Source organism: Pseudorca crassidens, chromosome 3 (assembly GCF_039906515.1).
Source record: "Pseudorca crassidens isolate mPseCra1 chromosome 3, mPseCra1.hap1, whole genome shotgun sequence".
Taxonomy (NCBI): Eukaryota; Metazoa; Chordata; class Mammalia; order Artiodactyla; family Delphinidae; genus Pseudorca; species Pseudorca crassidens.
Genome location: NC_090298.1, coordinates 57,229,347 through 57,251,428, shown reverse-complemented (window position 1 = coordinate 57,251,428; position 22,082 = coordinate 57,229,347). Strand labels below are relative to the sequence as shown.

At 36.5% G+C, this 22,082-nt stretch overlaps 1 protein-coding gene across 4 annotated transcripts in view; it reads right to left on the bottom strand.

Moving 5' to 3' along the window:
* Nucleotides 1-22,082, bottom strand: part of TNPO1 (transportin 1) — an 85,247-nt gene that overhangs the window by 41,980 nt on the left and 21,185 nt on the right. For 2 of the 4 annotated variants that reach the window (XM_067730954.1, XM_067730958.1), the window contains 3 exons: nucleotides 9,247-9,360; nucleotides 6,389-6,464; nucleotides 2,291-2,440 (listed from right to left, as the gene is read on the bottom strand). In XM_067730954.1, the coding sequence (XP_067587055.1) occupies nucleotides 2,291-2,440; nucleotides 6,389-6,464; nucleotides 9,247-9,360 (340 nt within the window). Of the gene's footprint in view, nucleotides 1-2,290; nucleotides 2,441-6,388; nucleotides 6,465-9,246; nucleotides 9,361-9,492; nucleotides 9,650-22,082 lie in introns of those variants that run through there. The other 2 variants (XM_067730956.1, XM_067730957.1) reach the window with 2 other exon arrangements.

Here is a 22,082-nt window from a genome sequence, read left to right as displayed (position 1 = left end):
AAATACTCTATTTTTTACTCTGTAAAAAAAATTTAAAAGAAGAGAAAAAGTTCTCTCTTCATAGTTATTTTGAGAATTCAGTGAGATAGGCACACAAAATGCCAGGCATATAGTAAATACTCAATAATTATTATTGAACAGCAAATTCTACTGTCTGTGTATATAAATTCTCTTTAAGTTTTCCATTGTTAGTTTTGAGAAGGTTGCTCCCAATGGTAAAGAGTTAAAAAATGTAAAGAGTAAAGTTGTTAGCCAAGATTTACTCTCCACTAAAAAAATTAAATTACATGGTAAGGGTCTTAAAATGATAGCATTTTTAAGATATAACCCATACAATTAAGTGGCCTTCTGGTAAGATCAAAAAGCAGCGAGACTAATAGATCTGTTCCTTCTTGCCATGTATTCTTTCCTGAAGTTAAAACATGAAAGAATTGAGGGAAAGAGAAATTTCTGGATCTGCCTAAAGGAAACCAAACATGTCTTAAAACAAGCAATAATAAAAATTAAACACAAACTAAAACTTGGTACTAAGAGTCTGCTGACATTCATGACTTCTGCTGAGAGAATATTAAAGAATGTTGACAGACTGACAAATTCAAATTAATTTGGCCCCATATAATCTCATCCACTCTCAAAAAATATTCTAATGCCAACGCAGTTGCAAAAAGTGAAAAATTGTAATTCTCAGTGTTTCAACAAAGATGGGAGTGAAAACTGATGTGCCTGGCAATACCTATTAAAATTTTAAATGTTTAAAAAACACACTCTGACCCAGTAATACCACTTCTACGAATGAATTCTATAGAAACTTTCTCACCTGTGTATGAAATACATAAAAGGATGTTCACTGAAATAATAAAATTACAAACCATACATTCTTTAACAAGGAGAAACAATTTTACACCTCTCTAATGGATTACCAGTCACTGAAATGTGGTCCTTCCCAATACACTTCCTTGGCAAGATTTACCATATGTACTGTTAAGATTAAAAAAATTTTAAGAAGACTGGTATACACTGGTACACCATCCATTTTACCACTGTCAAGAGTCTGGTAGAAAATCAGGAGTATATGAGGGTCCATGAGAATAACCTAGGGAGACCCTTTCCTCAAATTATAAATGCCCTCTACATATCCTATTTAAAAATCAGCGTTGGGCTTCCCTGGTGGCGCAGTGGTTGAGAGTCCGCCTGCCGATGTAGGGGACACGGGTTCGTGCCCCGGTCCGGGAAGATCCCACATGCCGCGGAGCAGCTGGGCCCGTGAGCCATGGCCGATGGGCCTGCGCGTCCGGAGCCTGTGCTCCACAACGGGAGAGGCCACAACAGTGAGAGGCCCGCGTACCGCAAAAACAAAACAAAACAAAACAAAACAAAAAAAATCAGCGTTAATAATGGCAATATTTAATATTTGGAGGGAAGTTACAGAGCCTCTGCTTTGTGAATAAGAGATGAACTGGGGACTTTTCAAACCTACCATGAGACAAAATATACAAAGGCAGAGAACTTTTAATGAAAATGACTGGAGGTTCTTAACTGAATTCCATTTAACCAACCTGCCACAGGAACAGAAGCTTTCCAGGTCCTTGTGAAACATAGCTGCTGAAACCCCATGGCATATGGAATCTACCCATTGGTGGGCTATTGTGCAGTACATGTCTATTTCCACTTCTACCAGATGATGTGTGTGCTTACCCACAGTCAGTTGTATTGGCTCCCAAACCTACTTATTCCAGTTACTATGAACTAAGCATTTTAACAGTCTTTCATAAAATGGTAGAAAGTTGTTCTTGCACTAAAAACAAGTTGAACACTGAAAAAGACTCAAAAATTACTGTAATTAGGTACAGACAAGGCAAATATGAATTAAAAACAAGGGGGGGAAATAGTGAAAATCTAAGGTCCTGCACGGAAGATGTTTTACAAAGAAGTTTTTCTTCACATGTAAAAGAAAGTGAAACTGGAAATTATACCCCATGTATGACACAAGGAAGACATTAAGACATTAAGACATTAATTAAGGAACCCACAGAAAAAACAGTAGTCCTAGATGAATATCACTTGTTAATGCCCCACTGTAACCAACTTTGATTAAGCAACTACTAGTGAACCTGGTCTCACTGGATTAAGAGAGCTTTTAGTAACATTATTTCAAAAGCAGCAATGAAAAATTTTCCCCATCACAATTCAACATGAAATGGATGATAAAAATTCCAATGGAAATGGTCTGCCATATCAGAAACCAACCCAGTTAAAAACACGATAAGCAAAATTGTGACAGATTACTTACCTACAGTAGCTCTAATCAAAGGAGAGGAGTCACCGATATTGTTTAAACATTCACTCTTAATAAAGTCTGTTACACCATTTGGGAAGTTCTGAAAGTGTGCTTTCACGTTATTCTTCAAAATTAGACCACTCAAAGATCTTGTGGGTTCATCTGTAACAAAGTAACAACAGCACTGAGTTTTAAAGTAGTTTTCATTTCAAAATATACCAAGAACGGTAACTTTAAAAATGTATTCAGAAACTGATTGTAACATTTCATTAATTTGCTATAACCAGGAAAAAAAATACCATAAATGATTATCCAAGGATTAGCTCCATGATTTATAGTTCAGGGTTTCTCAACCTTGGCACTATTGACATTTTGGGCCAGGTAATTCTTTGTTGACGAGTGCTGTCCTGTGCACTGTAAGATGTTTAGCAGTATCACTGGCCATAGGTGCCAGTATTACCTCTCCAAGTTGTGACAACCAAAAATGTTTCCAGATAATGTCAAATGTCCCATTGGGCAGCGGACACCCACCCACCCCCCCCCCCACACACACACACACAAAACTGCACCTGGTTGAGAACCACTGATTTAATTTAAGTTAATTTAGTTTATATATGGCCAATGTACTCAAGCTTTATTGGTACCTGATATAAACATCAAATTACAGATCTGAAAGTATTAGTCACTAAAGATATCCTATTAAAAAATTAAGTGGACAAAGAACATATGGGATCACCTTCACATACAAATAACTGCCGTTCATTTATATCATGTCTTTCACTTGCCTCTGAGCTAAAAAAAAAGGGGGGGTGGGGAGTAAAACAGTATTTAAATTTCCAGAAGTTTTTAAAAAATACAATCTACGTAAAAGAAGTTTAATCCGTAGATAGTACTAACAAATTTTCCAAGAACCAATTTAATATTAGAATATAACCAATGCTTTAACAATTGGCCTCATCACCAACAATATTAGCAACAGTTAACATTTTCTGAATGTTTATTAGGTACTAAACACTGCTAAGTGCTTTCCAAGTAGTTTGCATTTAATCCTCACAACCTCATGAGACAGCAGTTGTTATCTCCACTGCACAATCAAGGAAACTGAGGCCTTTGCCAAAGTCACACAAGGCTACGAAGTGGGGAAGCCAAAACATCAACCTTAGGAGCCTGGCTCCAGAGCCTACACTTGATGCATGGTACAGGATCACCCTCCTCAAAGGGCTGGAAGACATGAACAGCTGGTGTATTGAACACAATATGCTGTTTCAGCACTACTGTTTTACATGCTTTATTAAAAAATAAAACCACCCAAGCTTGTTCTAGTTAGTAGTATGCTCTCAAAGTCTGATTGGCATTGAAATGTTCAGGGGTACAGGACAGGAGGAGGCAAAAAGATAGTGTTTCCTTGCATATAAACCCCATTCAAGCCATCACAGCAATAGAGCCTACGAGCTCTTTATGCCACCCTCTAAAAATTTCTTCCTGGTTTCAATTACCATCATTCAATCAGTAACTTATAATGAAACAAAAACACTTCTAAATTCTCTTGAAAGTTTAAAACTTCCATAAAATAAATGAATAGATTTATTTAACTTTATAAATTTAACTTCCTCGAGCAATAAGCTTTTCTTAAGCCAGCCATTAATAATTCAGTCATGTAATTTTTAATGGCATGTGTATTTGTTTATAAGAAATACACTATATCATTTTTACAATTAAGATTACAAGATGAAGTTTCAAAAAAATCACGAGGTGTGGGCTTCCCTGGTGGCGCAGTGGCTGAGAGTCCTCCTGCCGATGCAGGGGACGCGGGTTTGTGCCCCGGTCCGGGAAGATCCCACATGCCGCGGAGCGGCTGGGTCCGTGAGCCATGGCCGCTGAGCCTGCGCGTCCGGAGCCTGTGCTCCACAACGGGAGAGGCCACAACAGTGAGAGGCCCGCGTACCGCAAAAAAAAAAAAAAAAAAAATCACTAAGTGAAATGATTTAAAATTAAAAACATAAAACATTTTATATCAAAATACTTATTTTAATTAAAAATATCCCCAGTCCCAAATTCATTTAGAAGAGCCCCAAATTAACCACGTCCTCTTTTTAAAAAGACTACTTTACTAGGTCTCAATTCTCATCTGTAAAGTGAGGGAAGTAGATGAGCTAATCTCTGAGGTCTCTCCACATCTAAAATTTTACTCCATGATTTAGTGTAAACAAATTCACATGAGGAATGGCAAAAAGGTCCCTAAATAAATAAGCATTTTCATTTCAAGAATTTACTTACGTTCCTTCTCTAATATGGATGGCCACAATGCTAATTTTTTTAAATAGAAAACTAGATATAGCAAACTTGTGTCCCAAATAAATGAATAAACACAGAAAGAAATACTAAGTATTACATAAAATCCTTTCCAACATTTTGTGGTTTTGTAATTAATAGGTCTTTTGGGAGGCAGTTACACACCCAACCTCTCCTGCTATTTGAATTGTAAGTTTGTCTGCTTTTAAAAATACTTGATGTACCTCATAGCCCAAGAAAGTTTTAAGAAAGAGTATAATATTATACCAATCTTAATATTTGGAATTCAGGATGAAGACATGACAGAATAGATGACTTGGTGAAAACAAACTTAAATTTTTCAAGTTAAACAACATAGTTTAGAAAAATTCATTTACTAAATCTTTAAGTCCTTATAGAATTATCTGATTACAACTACGATGTGGGAAAAATAAAATTTCTATATTAAGAAATAACACATCATATTAACGTATATTTATCAAACTAGGAATATTAATTGCTGAATGTAAAGATATGTTGAAGGACTTTCTAGTTTCTTAAAATTTAAAAATTTAAAGTTTCCCTTACATGCCTCAATCACAAATTAAAATCCCTAAAATTAACTAGAAAATTTGAAAATAATTCAAAATAAATCATTATACTGTGCATGAATTATTAAAATCTGAATAAACACAAGATTAGTGAGATTTTAAGGCCGTTAACCCACTCGCTAGTGCTTGGAGTTGAAACCTTATGGACGGTCTGATAGGCTAACACAGGCATTTTGTAGCTGAAAAAAGCAAGAGAGGTGAAATGAGTGTCAGAGTCTAAGACTTATTTCTCAGCTCCAAGTGTAGTAGTTTTTACTAATTGCACTATGGCTTCTGAAAGGGTATAGTGCTTTCATTTAGAGGCCAGTCAGTTGCTCAAAAAATACTTGAGTGCTTCTGGGTGTCTGACAATGTTCCAGGAAGGGAATACTCAAATAACTCTACGAAGAACACCTGTCACTACAATGTAAGCGCCACGAGGGCAGATTCTCATTTATTTTGTTCACTTTTATTGCCCCTGAGCGAGCAAACTGCCTGGCAGAGAAGAGGTGCTCAATAAATACTTGTAAAATGAATAAAGTCGAGATGGACACACTACTTGTATTAGAAACAATCAAATGATCGTGTCATTTAAAAATCAGATGATCATGTCATTTAAAAATCAGGCTGTTATAGAGGTAATTTAAAACTGTTGTAGAATAGTTAATGAAAAAGTTTCATGTATACTGTTACAAGGTTTAAAAAAGTTACAGGAGTCTATAAATAGAACTATCCTTTTTCTGGTTAAAATTTAAAACAGTACATAGCCATATAAAGGAGTATAGAATTAAGAGATTAACAATTGTCTCTGAGTGATGGGATTACACATGACTTTTCATTTTGGTTATATGAACTTTTAATCATACAAATATGATCACACATACAGTCAGTTATTTAGCAAATCCTGCATTCAATCTGTGTATTAAAAGAAATCAGTCTCTATGACATTCATGTAAAAGGACTGAAGCAAAACACCAAAACACCAAAGTAGACTTTACAACATTCTTTTCATTTGCAAAGAATGAGTGAATTTATTACAAAAACACTCAATTAACAACTGAATGCTCATTAAGCATCCAAATGCTTAGAGTGATAGTGACTCTTTCATTCCACATGTTTAAAGCAAGTGGGTTACTACAAAGTGAAATCCTTTGAAATAAGTAACCCTTCGTATATTTTTAACACATCTCAAAGACAAAATCTGAAGTGTAAGAAACTTTTAAGTAGTTACCACACAAACCCTACTTACCTTCAGATTTTAATTTTGTAAGAACAAAAATCAGGTAGTTGTTAAAGTCTGGATATTGATTGAGTTGTTCCAGTTTCTAGAACAAACAGTAGTTAAGGAAACTTCTCAGTGTAATCTAAGGAAGGAATTAGGCAGTTTTAACCTAAAATCAAGAACCTCTTTTGTGATTTTTAGCCTTGCACTTTTTCCAGTAAGAATAAAAGTTATCTTATTAAAACCATCAATATGCTATTCAAGAACACACCAATGGTCGTGTTAAACCTCTTGTGCGCTTTATGGCTGAAATATTAATATTTTACATCAATTATATTCAAGACAACATAAGCCAAGCTCCACCTTCAGCAAGGCGCATATCATATGAAAAACATTTTCAAAACAATTTCTTTGATTTATCTGAACTTAAAAAAAAACCCTAATCAGAAAGGTATTTATAAAATAATGACAAAAATGAAAAGCATCTCAAAGAAAGAAAAACAAGTCTCTTAAAGATCACTTAGGGAAATTAACTTTATAAAATCGCCTTTTAACTTAAAGTACTTTTATTAGACTCATTTGTTCTTTAGAATTCAAAAAGTTAAGATAAAATGCTATTTATGTGCAAGTCTACACATCAAACCTTATAACAGTCAGTGTTATAAAATTGCCACACTGCAACAGTTCTACAGTTCTGCCCCCCCACCCCCCAACAAGACCTAACGTTTCCAGTGACACCAACATGCAGGTATTTCATTCTGTTGGCAGGCAACAATGACATAATGCTCTACTATGTCTTTCTTCATGCCCTCTAATCCCTAACATGCTTTTTAATAACACCTCTAATTGTGTTTTATTAGACAAAATTTTCTCAATAGACCTAAATCTTTAAATTAAATCCACGATACACACTCTAGGAACACCATATTAGCTACTTATTATACACTAGAATACTCTCAGTGTTCAGTGCTCAGAACATAAATTAACTATCAAAATACATTTCTCTAGAAAAATTCCAAGGTGTATTTTCTTTGACCAAAAAACCCTAGTGATTTATTTCTTTAGTGAACAGCCAAGATTAACAGCATGCTGATAAGCTAATAATCTTTTATAAATATTTCCTGATAAGGTTCACTTTCTTAGGACTTGAGCTATCTATCCATAATAGTATAACGGTCTTTCTGAAAGTGCTCAAGCCTATACAAAAACAATAATTACATTCCCTCCAAAGGAGACATAAAAGAACAAGGTCGTTATTAGGCACTCTGAAAATATAAAGCAGTGAGTATTTTTAAAATACTATTAACCTTTATCTACTGAAATTTAATTTGTTCCTTATGCAGAGGGCATACTATGCTCCAGGCACACAGAATAAACCGTAAATTTGATTCCTAGCGCACGCATAGTACTGAGCATATAAAAAGTACTTAATAAATATGTACTAAAACAAAAAATTATGACATACAGTGCTGTACAAGAAATTACAATGCAGTTTTGGGATTGGCTAACTTAAGAAATTAACTGTCACATAGCACCTACAATTCATCAACTATCAACTTTTATCATTTCTACAGCTATGACAACACAAATTAAGACTGAGCCACAACAATGTTTCAAATACAAGCTCCAATACACCCCAAAACGACTATTCTTCCCTCAGTACTAGCAGTATACAAGCGAAATGGCTTAAAAAAAAAACAAACAAACCAAGTAGACCTAAATCATTAACACCTCCATTTTAAAAATAAGCAGTATTAATTAACCAAAAGGCTAGATACTTACCTACTGAAAAGTTTTAAGTTACAGCAATATAGTACTTCTTTGAGAAACTTATTTACCAGAACTTCTCAAGTAACTGTATTTAACTTAACGTTTATAGTGTTTTAAATTTAAATACGTCCAAACTACGCCAAAAGAGCTTACTTACCAAATTCCATACTAAGCAATCTTCCGTTTATTAACAATAAAAATTAAGAGTTGTTTTTTTTTTTTGCAAACAGCAGACTTAAGTTTCCTAAACAATTAACTTCGTCTTAAAATAAGAGATAAAACGGTTATTTCTGATCGGGTGAATTTGTTTCCCTTATTGGATGCAGCAAGAGCTCTCCATTTGACCACAGTTTAGGGCACTACAGAAAGCACACAGTAGAGGTTTTGCTTCTTCTCTTAAGCCTTTCTGCCTCTAAATCCGTAGTAAAAGGACCAGCAAACTCGGTAAAGACTTGGTAATTGAGCAGACCGTCTTGAGCCAAAGATTTAAAAAGAAAATCTCACTTGGGAGGCAGGGAGCTCGCAACAGGTGTTGGCACGAACAGACCCGGGGTGAGGCCCGAGACCCCTCACTTCTTGGTTTCCAGCCCTTCCGGGCAAGGGCCTGGCAGAAACCCCAGGCCCAACACCCAGGCGGTTCAAACCCCGCGCCAGCTCCACCCCACTCAGGCCGCCGATCTCCGCCGCGCATACAGCGCTCTGCCCGCCGCCCCCTCCGCGCATTGTGTGGGCCAGAGCGTCGGTCGGGGGTCAGCGCCGGCACCCGTCTGCTCCGCTATCCACCCCCGTCAGCCGGTCAGCAGCGGGCGGGGACGTGACGGGCGGCCGACTCACATGTCGCGATCGCGGGCGGCGGCCAGCAGCCCCCAGCCTCCCGCGGGCCGGAAGCCGGCGGGCGCTGCGGCGCTCCGAACCGGAGGCACGAGGGCCGCGTGCGCGAGGCGGCGGGCAGGGGCGGCGGCGGGCGGGCCTCTCCTCACGGGCTGGCGGACGGAGGGCGGAGGGATCCGGGGAGCGGGAGGAGGGGGAGGGGCGGCGGGAGCCACCCGGCCGCCGAGAGCGGGCCTCGCGCAGGGCAAGCTGCGCGGGCGGCGGCGAGGCCCCAGAAAGGATACTTGTTGCACGGTTCTCTGGATGGTGGTGTCGGGGGACTGGGACTCCTTCAGCAGCTGCAGGATTTGCTGAAGCCCTTGCTCGTCAGGTTTCCACTCATACTCCATCTTGGTTTGCTGCAAATAAAGCCAGACACAGGAAGAGACGGAGCAAATGTTACTCCCCGTGCATAGGCCCGAGGGTTTCCCGCGCCAAGCACCCCCCTCCTCCCCGCAGAACGACCCCTGCGCTCCCCGGACGCCTCGGACCTGCCTGGGGCGCCCCGAAAGAAGTCTCGGACGGTGAAACCCGGGGAAACTGATCCTAGCAGCTCGGCCGCCAATGTCTGCTGCTGCTGCCGCCGCGGCCGCCGAGCGCAAGGAGCCGACCAGACTGAGTCACCGCGAATTTGCAATCTGGCCCCTAGATCCGCTCACGGGAGCCCCCTGGGTCCTAGTGCCACGCAGTTTTCCCCAACCCAACTCTAGTTCCATCCAGATTATTACTGATTTAAGGGCTAATCAAAAATCAAGTCCTTATCAAAATCCCTGCGAAACACCTGAAGAGATCTGATTTTGGGTTTCAGTCATTTTAAGTTAACATGGTTAGTAATTAAGAATGACTGTAATAAGGAAAAAAGCCTGATAATTCCCCCGACAGCTGAACAATACTTGAGAAGAAATAAAAATGTTTACATTTCAGTTTGATATATAAAGCACTAAATACTAATATTTAGTCTAAAACATTAAAGATGCATTGCAATCACAACCCACACTTCGATAAACACTACATGTTGCATTTACATTTGCATAATTTGACCGAAAAAATGCATCCTTTCATAAACTTCAACTTTTGAACTCTTTATTAAGAGTTCTTTATTATAAACTCTTTATTAGTTTATTTCAGGTGAAATAAACTCCACCTGAAATAACTGCATTTCACAACTAATGACTTTGGGCTGAAGAAATACATGAAAAATAACGCAATTTTACAACTGGATAGTGTTGAATTCTATTAACGTGTTTTCACATACATTTTCTCATTTTATTATCACTCCGACCGGAGGAAGCATTATTTGCCCCCATGTGGCAACTATGGAGCAAAAAGATCAGAGGAAATTACAACAGTTAATTAGTTAAGATTGGGAGGACAATATAGGTTTCTTAAACTACCATGAGTTGCATCTGCTACAATCAATGGAAACTATCATATCAATGAGTTTCTTTAAAACTAAATGCTTAAATAGAAACAAAACTTAAGTATCAGGCATGAATTATTGTAAAAACCAAACTGAATTTTCTGAAGGAGAGGATGTTTTCATATGGATCTACTACTACTTGATGGTTTGACAGCTGAATTTAGTCCCTTCCTAGCAGGGGTTAAAAAAAATTACCTGACCTTACAGTACCTCTCTAGTTAGCAGTGTTTTTCTGTTTTTAAAAAACCTTTTCCTCTCTCCTTCTTCACCTTTATTTTCTGCTTAATATCCTGTAATCTGGCTTTGCTCACTGAATTCTACCAACTTCCTAAATGATCCAACACCCAAACAAAACCCCCCAAAACAAAAATGATATCTGGACATAATATCTATTAATAATATTGTAGTGTTTTTATTCCAGTCTCCATTCTGTGTGTTTATATGTTTTATAATAATGGGATTGTCTTGTTTCTTGGCCAATTCCATATATCATTAAATATTAAAAGTATTTTTAAAAGAATTATTCCATTGTATTGACATGCCATAATTTTAATAAACTTTCAATTGATATAATATATACAATAACCTGTACAAATCATAAGCATACAAGTAGATGGATTTTTATAAAGTGAATACCTGTGTGACCAACATCCACATCAAGATAAAGATCATTACCAGTACCAAGGTTTCTCTTGTACCCATTCTCGGTCATCAACCCATGCCATAATCCCTATTATAATTTCTATCACTATAGACCTCTCCCCTTTCCCACTTGACTTTTTTACTTCAGAAACTTCAAAAAAACTTTACAAAAATAATATTACAACAAATCAAACAACATGGTTGTACAAAATAGTTAATTCAATTTCATCACTAAGCTTACCTCCCTGACAGAATCAGTTTTAACAGTTTGATATGAATCCTTCTACACCTTTCTCTATTCTCAAACATACACATAGCTCTGGTTTGTTTTTTAGGATCATGCCACATACTACACTCTATTAACTAAAAACTTTAAAACACATAATATCGCATGGCCATCATTCCAGGCCACTACATATAGATTTAACTTTTCACTTTTTAATAGTTGCACATTGGTCTTTAGAATGGATAGAACGTAACTTGTTCAACTATTTCCTGATTGGCTTCCAGGTTTCTTCTACTTTTTTGTGACTACAAACAACAAGGCAAAACACATTCTTGTACTAATGTCCCCCTACCCAGTAATGGCAACCCAGTGCGATTATTAGGCCAAAAGTATGTGTATTTAAAAATTTCTAATAGTTATTACCAGGTTACTTTCCAAAAACAGTTGCAATCCACACTCACCAATAATATGTTTCCCATATATCCACCAGCACGTTCTTTTAATTTTGGTTAATCTAATGGGTGAATATTTTAAATTTCTCCTGTTCCTGGACGGGGGAGGGAGTGGGTGAAGAGGGGGTGAGGAACCTTAAAGTCTGAGCCTTAGTTATGAGTTGAGCTGCTACCATGCATATCCCACCTGTTGAGGTGACAACTGGATACCTACTTAACTCCTTCGCTGCCTTTCTGAAAAAGAAACTAATGCCAGGGGCCAAGAGCAGCCAAGTCCAAAAGATACCTTCATCATACCTATCCTGAGGATGGCTGCCCCATATCATTACCATGCTTCCTTCTTTATCCCTGCATCAAATAAACAGAAGTCTTTTTCTTTTTGAATAGCTTAGTATTAAGAACATTTAATGTGATCAGCCTGTGATGATGAGATAGGAAGAACTGAGATAAACTGTTCCCTCACACCTTACTCAAGTTATCTGGAACAAAAGGCTCTCAAAAATATTTGATTGTTGGGCTTCCCTGGTGGCACAGTGGTTAAGAACCTGCCTGCCAATGCAGGGGACACGGGTTCGAGCCCTGCTCTGGGAAGATCCCACATGCCGCGGAGCAACTAAGCCCGTGAGCCACAACTACTGAGCCTGCGCATCTAGAGCCTGTGCTCCACAACAAGAGAAGCCACGACAATGAGAAGCCCGCGCACTGCGATGAAGAGTAGCCCCCGCTCGCCGCAACTAGAGAAAGCCTGTGCACAGAAACGAAGACCCAACACAGCCAAAAATAAATAAATAAATAAATTTATAAAAAAAAAAAAAGAAAAATATTTGATTGTTAATTGCTTGATAAGAGATCTCAGGCCACTTTGAACTTCTATACCAAATTTTTAAATTGTGGTAAAATATACATAATATAAAATTTAGCATTTTAACCATTTAAAGTGTACAGTTCAGTGGCATTAAGTACATTTTCATTGTTGTACAACCATTGCCACCTCTATCTCCAGAACTTACCGCATTTTAATAGCCATTAAAATTAGGAAGAATCTTATCCTAGGGTAGCCAGAGATATCCCAGGGTTATTTACATAATGTCTGAAGTACTTCAAGCTAACCAAGCACACCAGAATTATGAGGTAGAAATCGTTTACTTAAACAGTAAACTACATCTATATTAATTAGAATATCAAGATTAATATTAAATTTTCTTAAAATAGTTACTATTCTTTTCGTACATTGAAGACTCAGAAATGTTTCAGAAAAGGGAAACAGCGCTTCAAATTTTTCTCTTTTAGAGTACACAAATCATGCTGATTGGCCCATGACATTCAATGGTAAGTCCCCGCTCCCCCACAAAAGGCATTTCAATAAGCCAAGACAGTTATTTGAACTATCTGTACAGAAGCTGGCACCAGAATAAAAAGCTTGCAAGAGGTAAGTTACTGTAAGATAACATCTTGGCCTTCAGAAGACTAAACTTACTCTAGTCCTAAACTGTTAAGAACTTGAATTTACATTAAAAATTTGAATTTACTAGAGTTTATGAGAGATAAAGAACCCAGACTGGTTGAAGTAAAAATAAGGCAGACAGAAGGTCTGGACTCAACCAACCTAAATTTAAATCCTAGTTCTTTCACTTAGTAGCAGTGAAAACCTGGGCAAGTTAATTAATCTCTCTGAGCCTCAGTTTCCCAACTATAAAATGAGAACATACTGACTCTGTAATAGGATTATAGATACTTGCCTGGCATACAGTATGGTTTGAAATTTAGAGGCTGTGTTTGTTACATCAATCAATGATTTTCTGCTGCCTGCAAGATGAAATCTAACTTCTTTTTCATGGAAGAGGCTCTTCATGATCTGGTCCATCACCTCCAGGGACAGCTTTCTCTCTTACAACTCAACCTCCAACTTTTATGCTCCAGCAATACCAGCTGTGCCTCTCATACCTCTGAGCCTTTGAATAGGGACTTTCTGTCTGGAGTGAACTCTTTAAATTTGACCATTTGGCAAACTCCATCTCACTCTTCAGAGATATGCTCCTCTACTCAGTTTCCAGGTATTTACTGAGAGTCTTCCTTGGCACTATGATTGGTACTGGATACTACTATTTCTCTTCTCTAACATTACTGTAGGACCTCCCCACAAGACTTAAGTATTTTTTTCATTACAAATCTATAGTTTATGGCTATTTCCATTTCACAAACTGTCATATTATAATTATTTCCAGGTCTGTCTTAACAACACATCATGTGTTCCTTGAGAGCAGTGATAGTACCTTTTTGCCCCTTTGAATCACTCTAGCAGAGGGATTCAATAAGTATTTGCTGAATAGATACTATTATTGTTCATTACTCAAATACTATTATTGTCCATTAATTCAACTGAATAAATATTAAGCTGAGCAACTACCATGTACTCAGTGAGCATTAGAGATTCAAAGGTAAGTAAAATACTGTTCTTGCCCTAAGTTCTCATTTAGTGACAGAGACAGATGCACTACCTATGAATGAAGTATGTGATTGAAATGCAATAGGAAAAAAAAGAAAATATTTTGCCAGGAAGAAAGATGTGCTTTTCTCCCATATGCTTCAGAGTCTTTCTTCTCTCCTAATTTCAATTAAATTCAAACAAATATTTACTGAGCAGTCAAATGTTTCCACCTATATGGTGAATCACCATGAATGTGATAAATGTTGCCATCAGTGACATGATTTCCCAAAATGGTGAACAATTCTTGGTAGAGTTCCAAGCAAAACAAGGTACAATCTTCCTTCAATAATACAGTAGTTTTATTCCTGGAAAACTCAACATTTAATTAAAATCCTGCAAAAAATTCCATGTGCATATGTGAAACTAAGACTCTAGGCTCTGACAGCTATGAACAGATTTTTTTCACCTATGTAACTCCCTAATGGGACATTCAAAAGTCATTCAGGGCTCCAGACAATTCTTAATGATGAACATCTAGTACCCCTCAGCTCCACCTACTAAGTGGCAAGAGCACCTCCCAATTACTAGGACATTCCCCTCCCCCCTCAGAGAGTGGCGCTGCCTCAGTGGAGAATGACTGTGGTAGGGGATAGTACCAGGGGCTGTGGGGACATTATGCTAACCCAGTTAAGAAGTCAGGAAAGGACTTTCTTGAGGAAGTGACTTTTTACCTGAGATCTAATAGGACTTACTAAAAAGTGAAAGTGAGAGGAAGGCAGGGCTAGGAAGACCTCACAGACTATGTTAGGAAGTTTGACTCAAACCCAACTAACCTGGTTCCAGGGTCCAGTCTCTAAGCCCCTGATAAACTGCCTTTTAAACAGAAACATCAATTTCTGTAAACTGGGAAACTAATCATAAAGAAAACCATTTGTATACTAAAGAAATAAGATGTATTTGATACCTTTGTAGTGAGGTAGAAAAGTAAAAATCGTATTTCACTATTATAAAAATTATAATAGATCTAAAAAAGCAGTATGTATACAGCGTGAAAATATAATAAAAATGAGATATTTCAAGTATTGAGTTCAAAACATTCTAAATCTGATCTTCACAACATCCCCTTCTTGTAAGTAGGTGGCAAGTATTATCTTCATTTGACAAGCAGATAAATCAAAATACAGCTTAAGTCATCTGCTGAATCATTTGCTGAATGTGAATCAGATCTTCCAAAATAAAATGTCTCTTACACTGGTTTTTTACAAAAAGATGTTATGATGAACAAGAATGAAAAAAAAAATCAGAGATGTCTAGAGGGCTAAAAAGAGCATGCTATTTTTTTAAAAGTTATTTAATAAAACTTTTATAAGAAATTGAACCAAAATTCAGGTATGAAGGGAAAGAAGGGAAAGTCTAAAGGCAGATGATTATTAGTAACTTTTTAAAAATGAGGTTTTTTTTTAATGTCAAAGAATGAAAATGTCGACAGGCTTGCTAAATAATAGATATCAGTAGAACTAGAAGGTTCTTCAAGAGATTCTATAAAGTAATCAGAGATTAAGGATCAAACAAAAAAAGGGAGGAAAAAGCAAAAGCAACCATTGAGCCCAAGCTACTTGAGGAAATGAGCTCAACTAGATTAAAGGGCAGGGACCACAGCATATGGATCCTCTGATGTTACATGGTGCTAGACACATAGTAGGTTTTAAATTGTTCTTGACTGATTGATTAGGGTGATGGATCTCATTCACCACTTGGAAGAATTATGCTAAGAGGTTAAAATTATAATCCTCTGGCATCACAATTTATTGTCGTCTAAGAGCTGAAAGATTTACAGAAAAAAAAAAGAAAATGAAAAATAAGTACTATGGAAAATTTAAATAAATGTATTCTTAGAGTGCCCTTTCAGGAAGACCTCTGAAGACGACTAGTCATGAGACTCAAGTGCTAAAGTTTACAAACAAACATTTTTTAAAAAGACTAGTATCAAACTGAGCAGGTTACAAGAAGGAAAACTAGATCTCAAAACTCACTCCAATCTACAATCAGGTACTTCCTATATAATTCAGTTCATTAAATATTCACAGCAGGACTATGAGGTAGATATTAAACTCTACTTTATATTAACTGAGGTTGAAAGAGGTTAAGTAGCTTGCCCAGCCAGTACGTGGCAGATTGAGCATTGAAAACAACATCTGTGTAATTCCAAAGTCTGGACTGTGTCTAGTAAAAAAAGCAACCCTGCTAGCATTTATGGAGCACTTCTATGTGCCAGTTATTATACTAAGTGATTTAAATGCATGATCTCATTTAATTCCATGAGTAGGGACTACTATTACCTCCATTTCATAGAAGAGTAACAGGCTTAAGAAAAGTTGAGTAATGTGTCCAAGGTCACAGAAATGGTAAAGAACAAAGGCAGGACTCAAGCTCAGATGCACCCAACTCCAGAGCCTGTGCACTGATTCATGCTGCCATATTATTCTCATTCTGCCACTTCCATGAACATGTGACTAATCCTTAACAGAACTCTTGGGTAGAGTTCATGGGTAGGCTTATCTTTTTCTTTCTATTCCATGCATCACCAAGAACTCAAAAGCTCTCTTATTTAAGGGTATCCATTCTTTAGTTCAGGTGTGATAACGGCACTTTGCTTTTCAGAATTCAAACTTCTTATTGTACATCAGAATAAAAAGCTGATAGGAGTAATACTTCCCATATATTTAACTTTTGGTCACATAATTTTCATCATCAAAACACCAATTGTCTGTTTATTTCTAAGACAGATTTAACTGTTTTAACTCTTTAATATCACAATTGGTCTCACTCTCCATGTACCTTAAGCTATGTAAACCAGTGGTTCTCAGCCCTGACTGGGCATTATACTCATTAGGGGCTTTAAAAAAATATGATGCCTGTTCCCTATGACCCCCACTGATTCAATGTAGGAGTGGAGCCTAGGCACCCGGGCATGGGTATGTTTAAACAACTCCCAGGTGGTTCTAATATACAGCCAGTTGAGACTCTTTGTATTAACTCAATAAATCTGCTCCTGGCAACTTTCATGAGTTTCTTACTCTAATGAGCAGCAGTGTCCTAGCTGTACCAGAAATGACAGAAAATAGAAGAAAGTGGAAGCGAATGCAGACTGTACTGATTAACATGGAAATATTCTAACCACTAGAAAAATGTCTTTGATGAAAACCAAAACATAAGAACATGTTGTTTAAAGTCACATCATAATTTGTACTACTTGGTAATGACTGCATGTGTTGGAAGCTATTAAGTACAATGGTCATTTACTTCATTATTTATCAGTGACAGAGGCTGGGTAAGGAGTTGTACTTAGGTTCTTAGAAATGGAAACTTGGGAAAAGTCAAGATACGGGGGAACAACAAAAGTTGTTATATAAATTAAATACGTTAAGTAAATTATAAGTAAAACATACTAGACAATTATGGTCCTTGACCAGCCAAATACAATTTAAATTCATATATCAAATCAACTTATCTTGCAAGTAATAACCACATCTTTCTTCAGATGGCAATATTAAGACATTCATAAAATTGAAAGAAAACCTTTCTAAATAATAAGCCCACACATTAAATACAAATATACAAAATAAGTAAATTAGGTCCCTGATTCTTTTAGCATTGTAGCTTCATTAAAGAGCTTTACTAGAGATCTTCCCAATGCTACATTCAACTGACTATTCTCATTGAATGTGTCAACCATACTCTAACACAGTTGTCATTTCTGTGACATTGATTTAAGAAAAAATCCTCTTTTATTAACATGATTGTAAATTCCATTTCAGAATGTAAATTCCATTTCAGAATGTTCACTGATCATTGCCTAGTGGTTTCAGGTAAACACAGTGCTTAATAATTTTCAAAGTACTGTTACACTTTATTTATAATTTTCAAAACTAAACTGTGAGTTGAGGAAACAGTTTCAGTTATGTTAAGCAACTTGCCGAAAGTCAGTTGGTTAGTAAATGTTAAGACTTGGGTTAGATTGCTGAAAACTTCTCAAATTTGGGGAGAGAAATGAACATCCAGATCTCAAATAGGTTAAACCCTAAAAAGGGCTACATCAAGAATTTATTATTGTCTTAAGTCAAAAATAGAGAATTTTGAAAGCAGCAAGAGAACAGCAACTCTTCACATAAAAGGGAGCCCCCATAAGACTATGAGCAGATTTCTCAACAGAAACTTTGCAGGCCAGGAAAGAGTGGAATGACATATTCAAAATAATGAGAAAAAAAACCCACCAAAACTTGTCAGCCAAGAATACTATACCCAGCAAAGTTGTCCTTCAGTAATGAAGGAGAGGGACTTCCCTGGTGGCACAGTGGTTAAGACTCCGCACTCCCAATACAGGGGGCCAGGGTTCAATCCCTGGTCTGGGAACTAGATCCCACATGCATGCCGCAACTAAGAGTTCTCATGCTGCAACTAAGAGTTCTCGTGCCACAGCTAAGGATCCGGTGAGCCGCAACTAAGGAGCCCATGTGCCTCAACTAACCGGCAACCACAACTAAGGAGCCCTTAAGCCGCAACTAAGAAGCTCGCCTGATGCAACTAAGGAGCCCGTGAGCCACAAGTAAGGAGCCTGCCTGACACAACTAAGACCTGACGCAACCAAATAAATAAATAAATATTAAAAAAAAGAAAGAAAAAAGAAATTAAGGAGCGATAACGATGTTCCCAAACAAACAAAAGCTGAGGGATTTCATCACCAGTAGATCTGCCTTACAAGAAATGATAAAAGAACATTCTTCAAGTTGTAAAGTAAAAGAATGCTAATTAACATCCTAAAACCATATAAATGTATAAAACTCACTGGTAATGGTAAATATATTATGAAACACAGATTCTTTGACATTGTAATGGTTGTATTTAATTCACTTACAACTCCAGTTTAAAAGTTTAAAAAAAAAGTATTAAAAATAACCATAGCTACAATACTTTGATAATGGATAAGCAGTATAAAAATATGGATACTGTAACATCAATAACCTAAAATGTGATAGGGAGAGAAGTAGAAGTATAAAGTTTCTGTATGTTCTTGAAGTTGTTATCAGCTTAAAATAGGATGTTATAAGATATTTTATGTAAGCCTCATAGTTACCACAAAGGAAAAATCTGTAGTAAATGCACAAAAGATTATGATAAAGGATTCAAAGTATAACACTACAGAAAGTCATCAAATCACAAAGACAGCAAGAAAGGGTCAAAGGATCTGCAAAACAGAAAACAATGATCAAAATGGCAACAGTGAGTCATCACCTATCAATAATTACCTTAAATGTAAATAGATTAAATTATCCAATCAAAAGACAAAGAATGTTGGAAGAAATAATAAAAAAAAGATATAATATGCTGCCTAAAAGAGACTCACTTTATCTTTATGGACACACATAGATTGAGAGTGAAGGGATGGAAAAGATATTTCAAGCAAATTGTAACCAAAAGAAAGCAGGTGTAGCTATACTTATAGCAGACAAGATAGACTTTAAACTAAAAATGGTCTAAAGAGACAAAGAAGTTCATCATATTATGATAAAGGAATCAATCCATCAAAAACATATAACAATTGTAAACATTTATGTATCCAGCATTAGAGCACCTAAATATATAAAGCATATAATACCAGAACTAAAGGAAAAATAAACAGCAATACAATAATAGTTGGGGACTTTACTACTCCACTCTTACAGAGAATCGATAAGGAGACACTGGACTTGAATAACACTAGAGAGTAAATGGACATAAACACATACAGAACATTCCACCCAACAGCAACAGAACACACATTCTTCTCAAGTGCACACGGAACACGTTCTAGGTTAGATCATATGTTAGGCAACTAAGTAAGTCTCAACAAATTCAAGACAGAAGTTATATCAAGTATCTTTTCTGATCACAATGGTATGAAAGTAGAAATCAATAACGGGGAAAGCTGGAAAATTCACAAATACACGGAAGTGAACACATTCCCGAACAACCAATGGATCAAAAAAGAAACTAGAAAAGGAATAAAAATATATCTTGAGACAAACTGAAATGGAAACACAACATACCAAAACTTATGAGATGCAGCAAAAGCAGCTCTAAGAGGAAAGTTTACAGCCATAACCACATACATCAAGAAAAATAAAGATATCAAATAAACAACTTTAGCTTATACCTCAAGGAAATAGGAAAAAGAAGAACTAACTAATCCCAAATTTAGCAGAAGGGAGGAAATAACAAAAATTAAAGCAGAAATAAAGGAAATAGCGAAAAAGAAAATAATAGAGAAGATCAACAAAATCAAGGGTTGGTTCTTTGAAAAGATAAACAAAATTGACAAAAACCTTTAGCTAGCCTAACCAAGAGAGAACTCAAAATTATAAATGAAAGAGGAGACATTACAACTGATACCACAGAAATACAAAGGATCACAACAGATCACTATTATACACCAATAAATTGGACAAACAAGAATAGATAAATTACTAGAAACATATGATGTACCAAACTGAATCATGAAGAAGTAGAAAATCTGAACAGACCAATAATGAGTAAGAAGATTGATAAGATTGAATCCCAACAAAGAATAGTTCAGGACCAGATGGTTTCACTGGTGAATTCTACCAAACATTTAAAGAAGAATTAATATCAATTCTATAACTCTTACAACAAAATGAAGAGGAGGGAACACTTCCAAATGCATTTTATGAGGCAACAGCATTTCCTTGATAGCAAAGCCAAGTTAGGACACTAGAAGAAAACTATAAGCCAGTATCTCTGATGGATAAAGATGAAAAAATCTCAACAAATTACTAGCAAACCAAATTCAACAGCACATTCAAAAGATCATACACCATAATCAAGTGAGATTAATCCTTGGGATGAAAGGATGATTCAACACACACAAATCAATCTATGTGATACATCACATTAACAAAATGAAAGATATGAATCATATCATCATGTCAACAGAGGCAGAAAAAACATACAAAATTCAGTAACTGTTCCTGATAAAAACTCTCAACAAACTTGGTATAGAAGTGGTATAGAAGAAACATACCTCAACATAAAAAAGGCCATATATGGCGAACCCACAGGAAGCATCATACTCAATGGTAAAAGGTTGAAAACTTTTCCTGTAAGGTCAGGAATAAGATAAGGGTGCCCATTCTTACTACTACGATTAACCACAATACCAAATAACCATGCAAGATAAAAGTAGTAAAAGGCATCCAAATTAGAAAAGAAGTAAAATTGTCTCTGTTTGCTGATGGCATGATGTTACACATAGAAAATCCTAAGGATTCTACCAAAAAACTAAATGAATTCAGTAAAGTTACAGGATACAAAATCAACATACAAAAACCAGGTGCATTTCTATACACTAACAACAAATTATCTGGAATAAAAAACAAAACAGTTCCATTTACAATACCATCAAAGAGAATAATAAAATACTTAGCAATAAATTTAACCAAGGAGGTAAAAGGTCTGTACACTGAAAACTATAAAACTATGATGAAAGAAACTGAAGAAGAAACAAACAAATGGAAAGATATCCCATGTTCATGAAGTGGAAGAATTAATACTATTAAAATGTCCATAATACCCAAAGCCATCCAGAGATAATGCAATCTCTATCAAGATTCCAATGGCATTTTTTTTTTTACAGAAATAGAAAAAACAATCCTAAAATTCATATGGAACCACAGAAGACCCTGAATAGCCAAAGCAATCCTGACAAAGAAGAACAAAGCTAGAGGCATCACACTTCTTGATTTCAAACTATATTACAGAGCTAAAGCAATCAAAACAGTACTAGCATAAAAATCGACATACAGACCAATGGAAAAGAACTGAGAGCCCAGAAATAAACCCATGAGCATGCAGTCAAC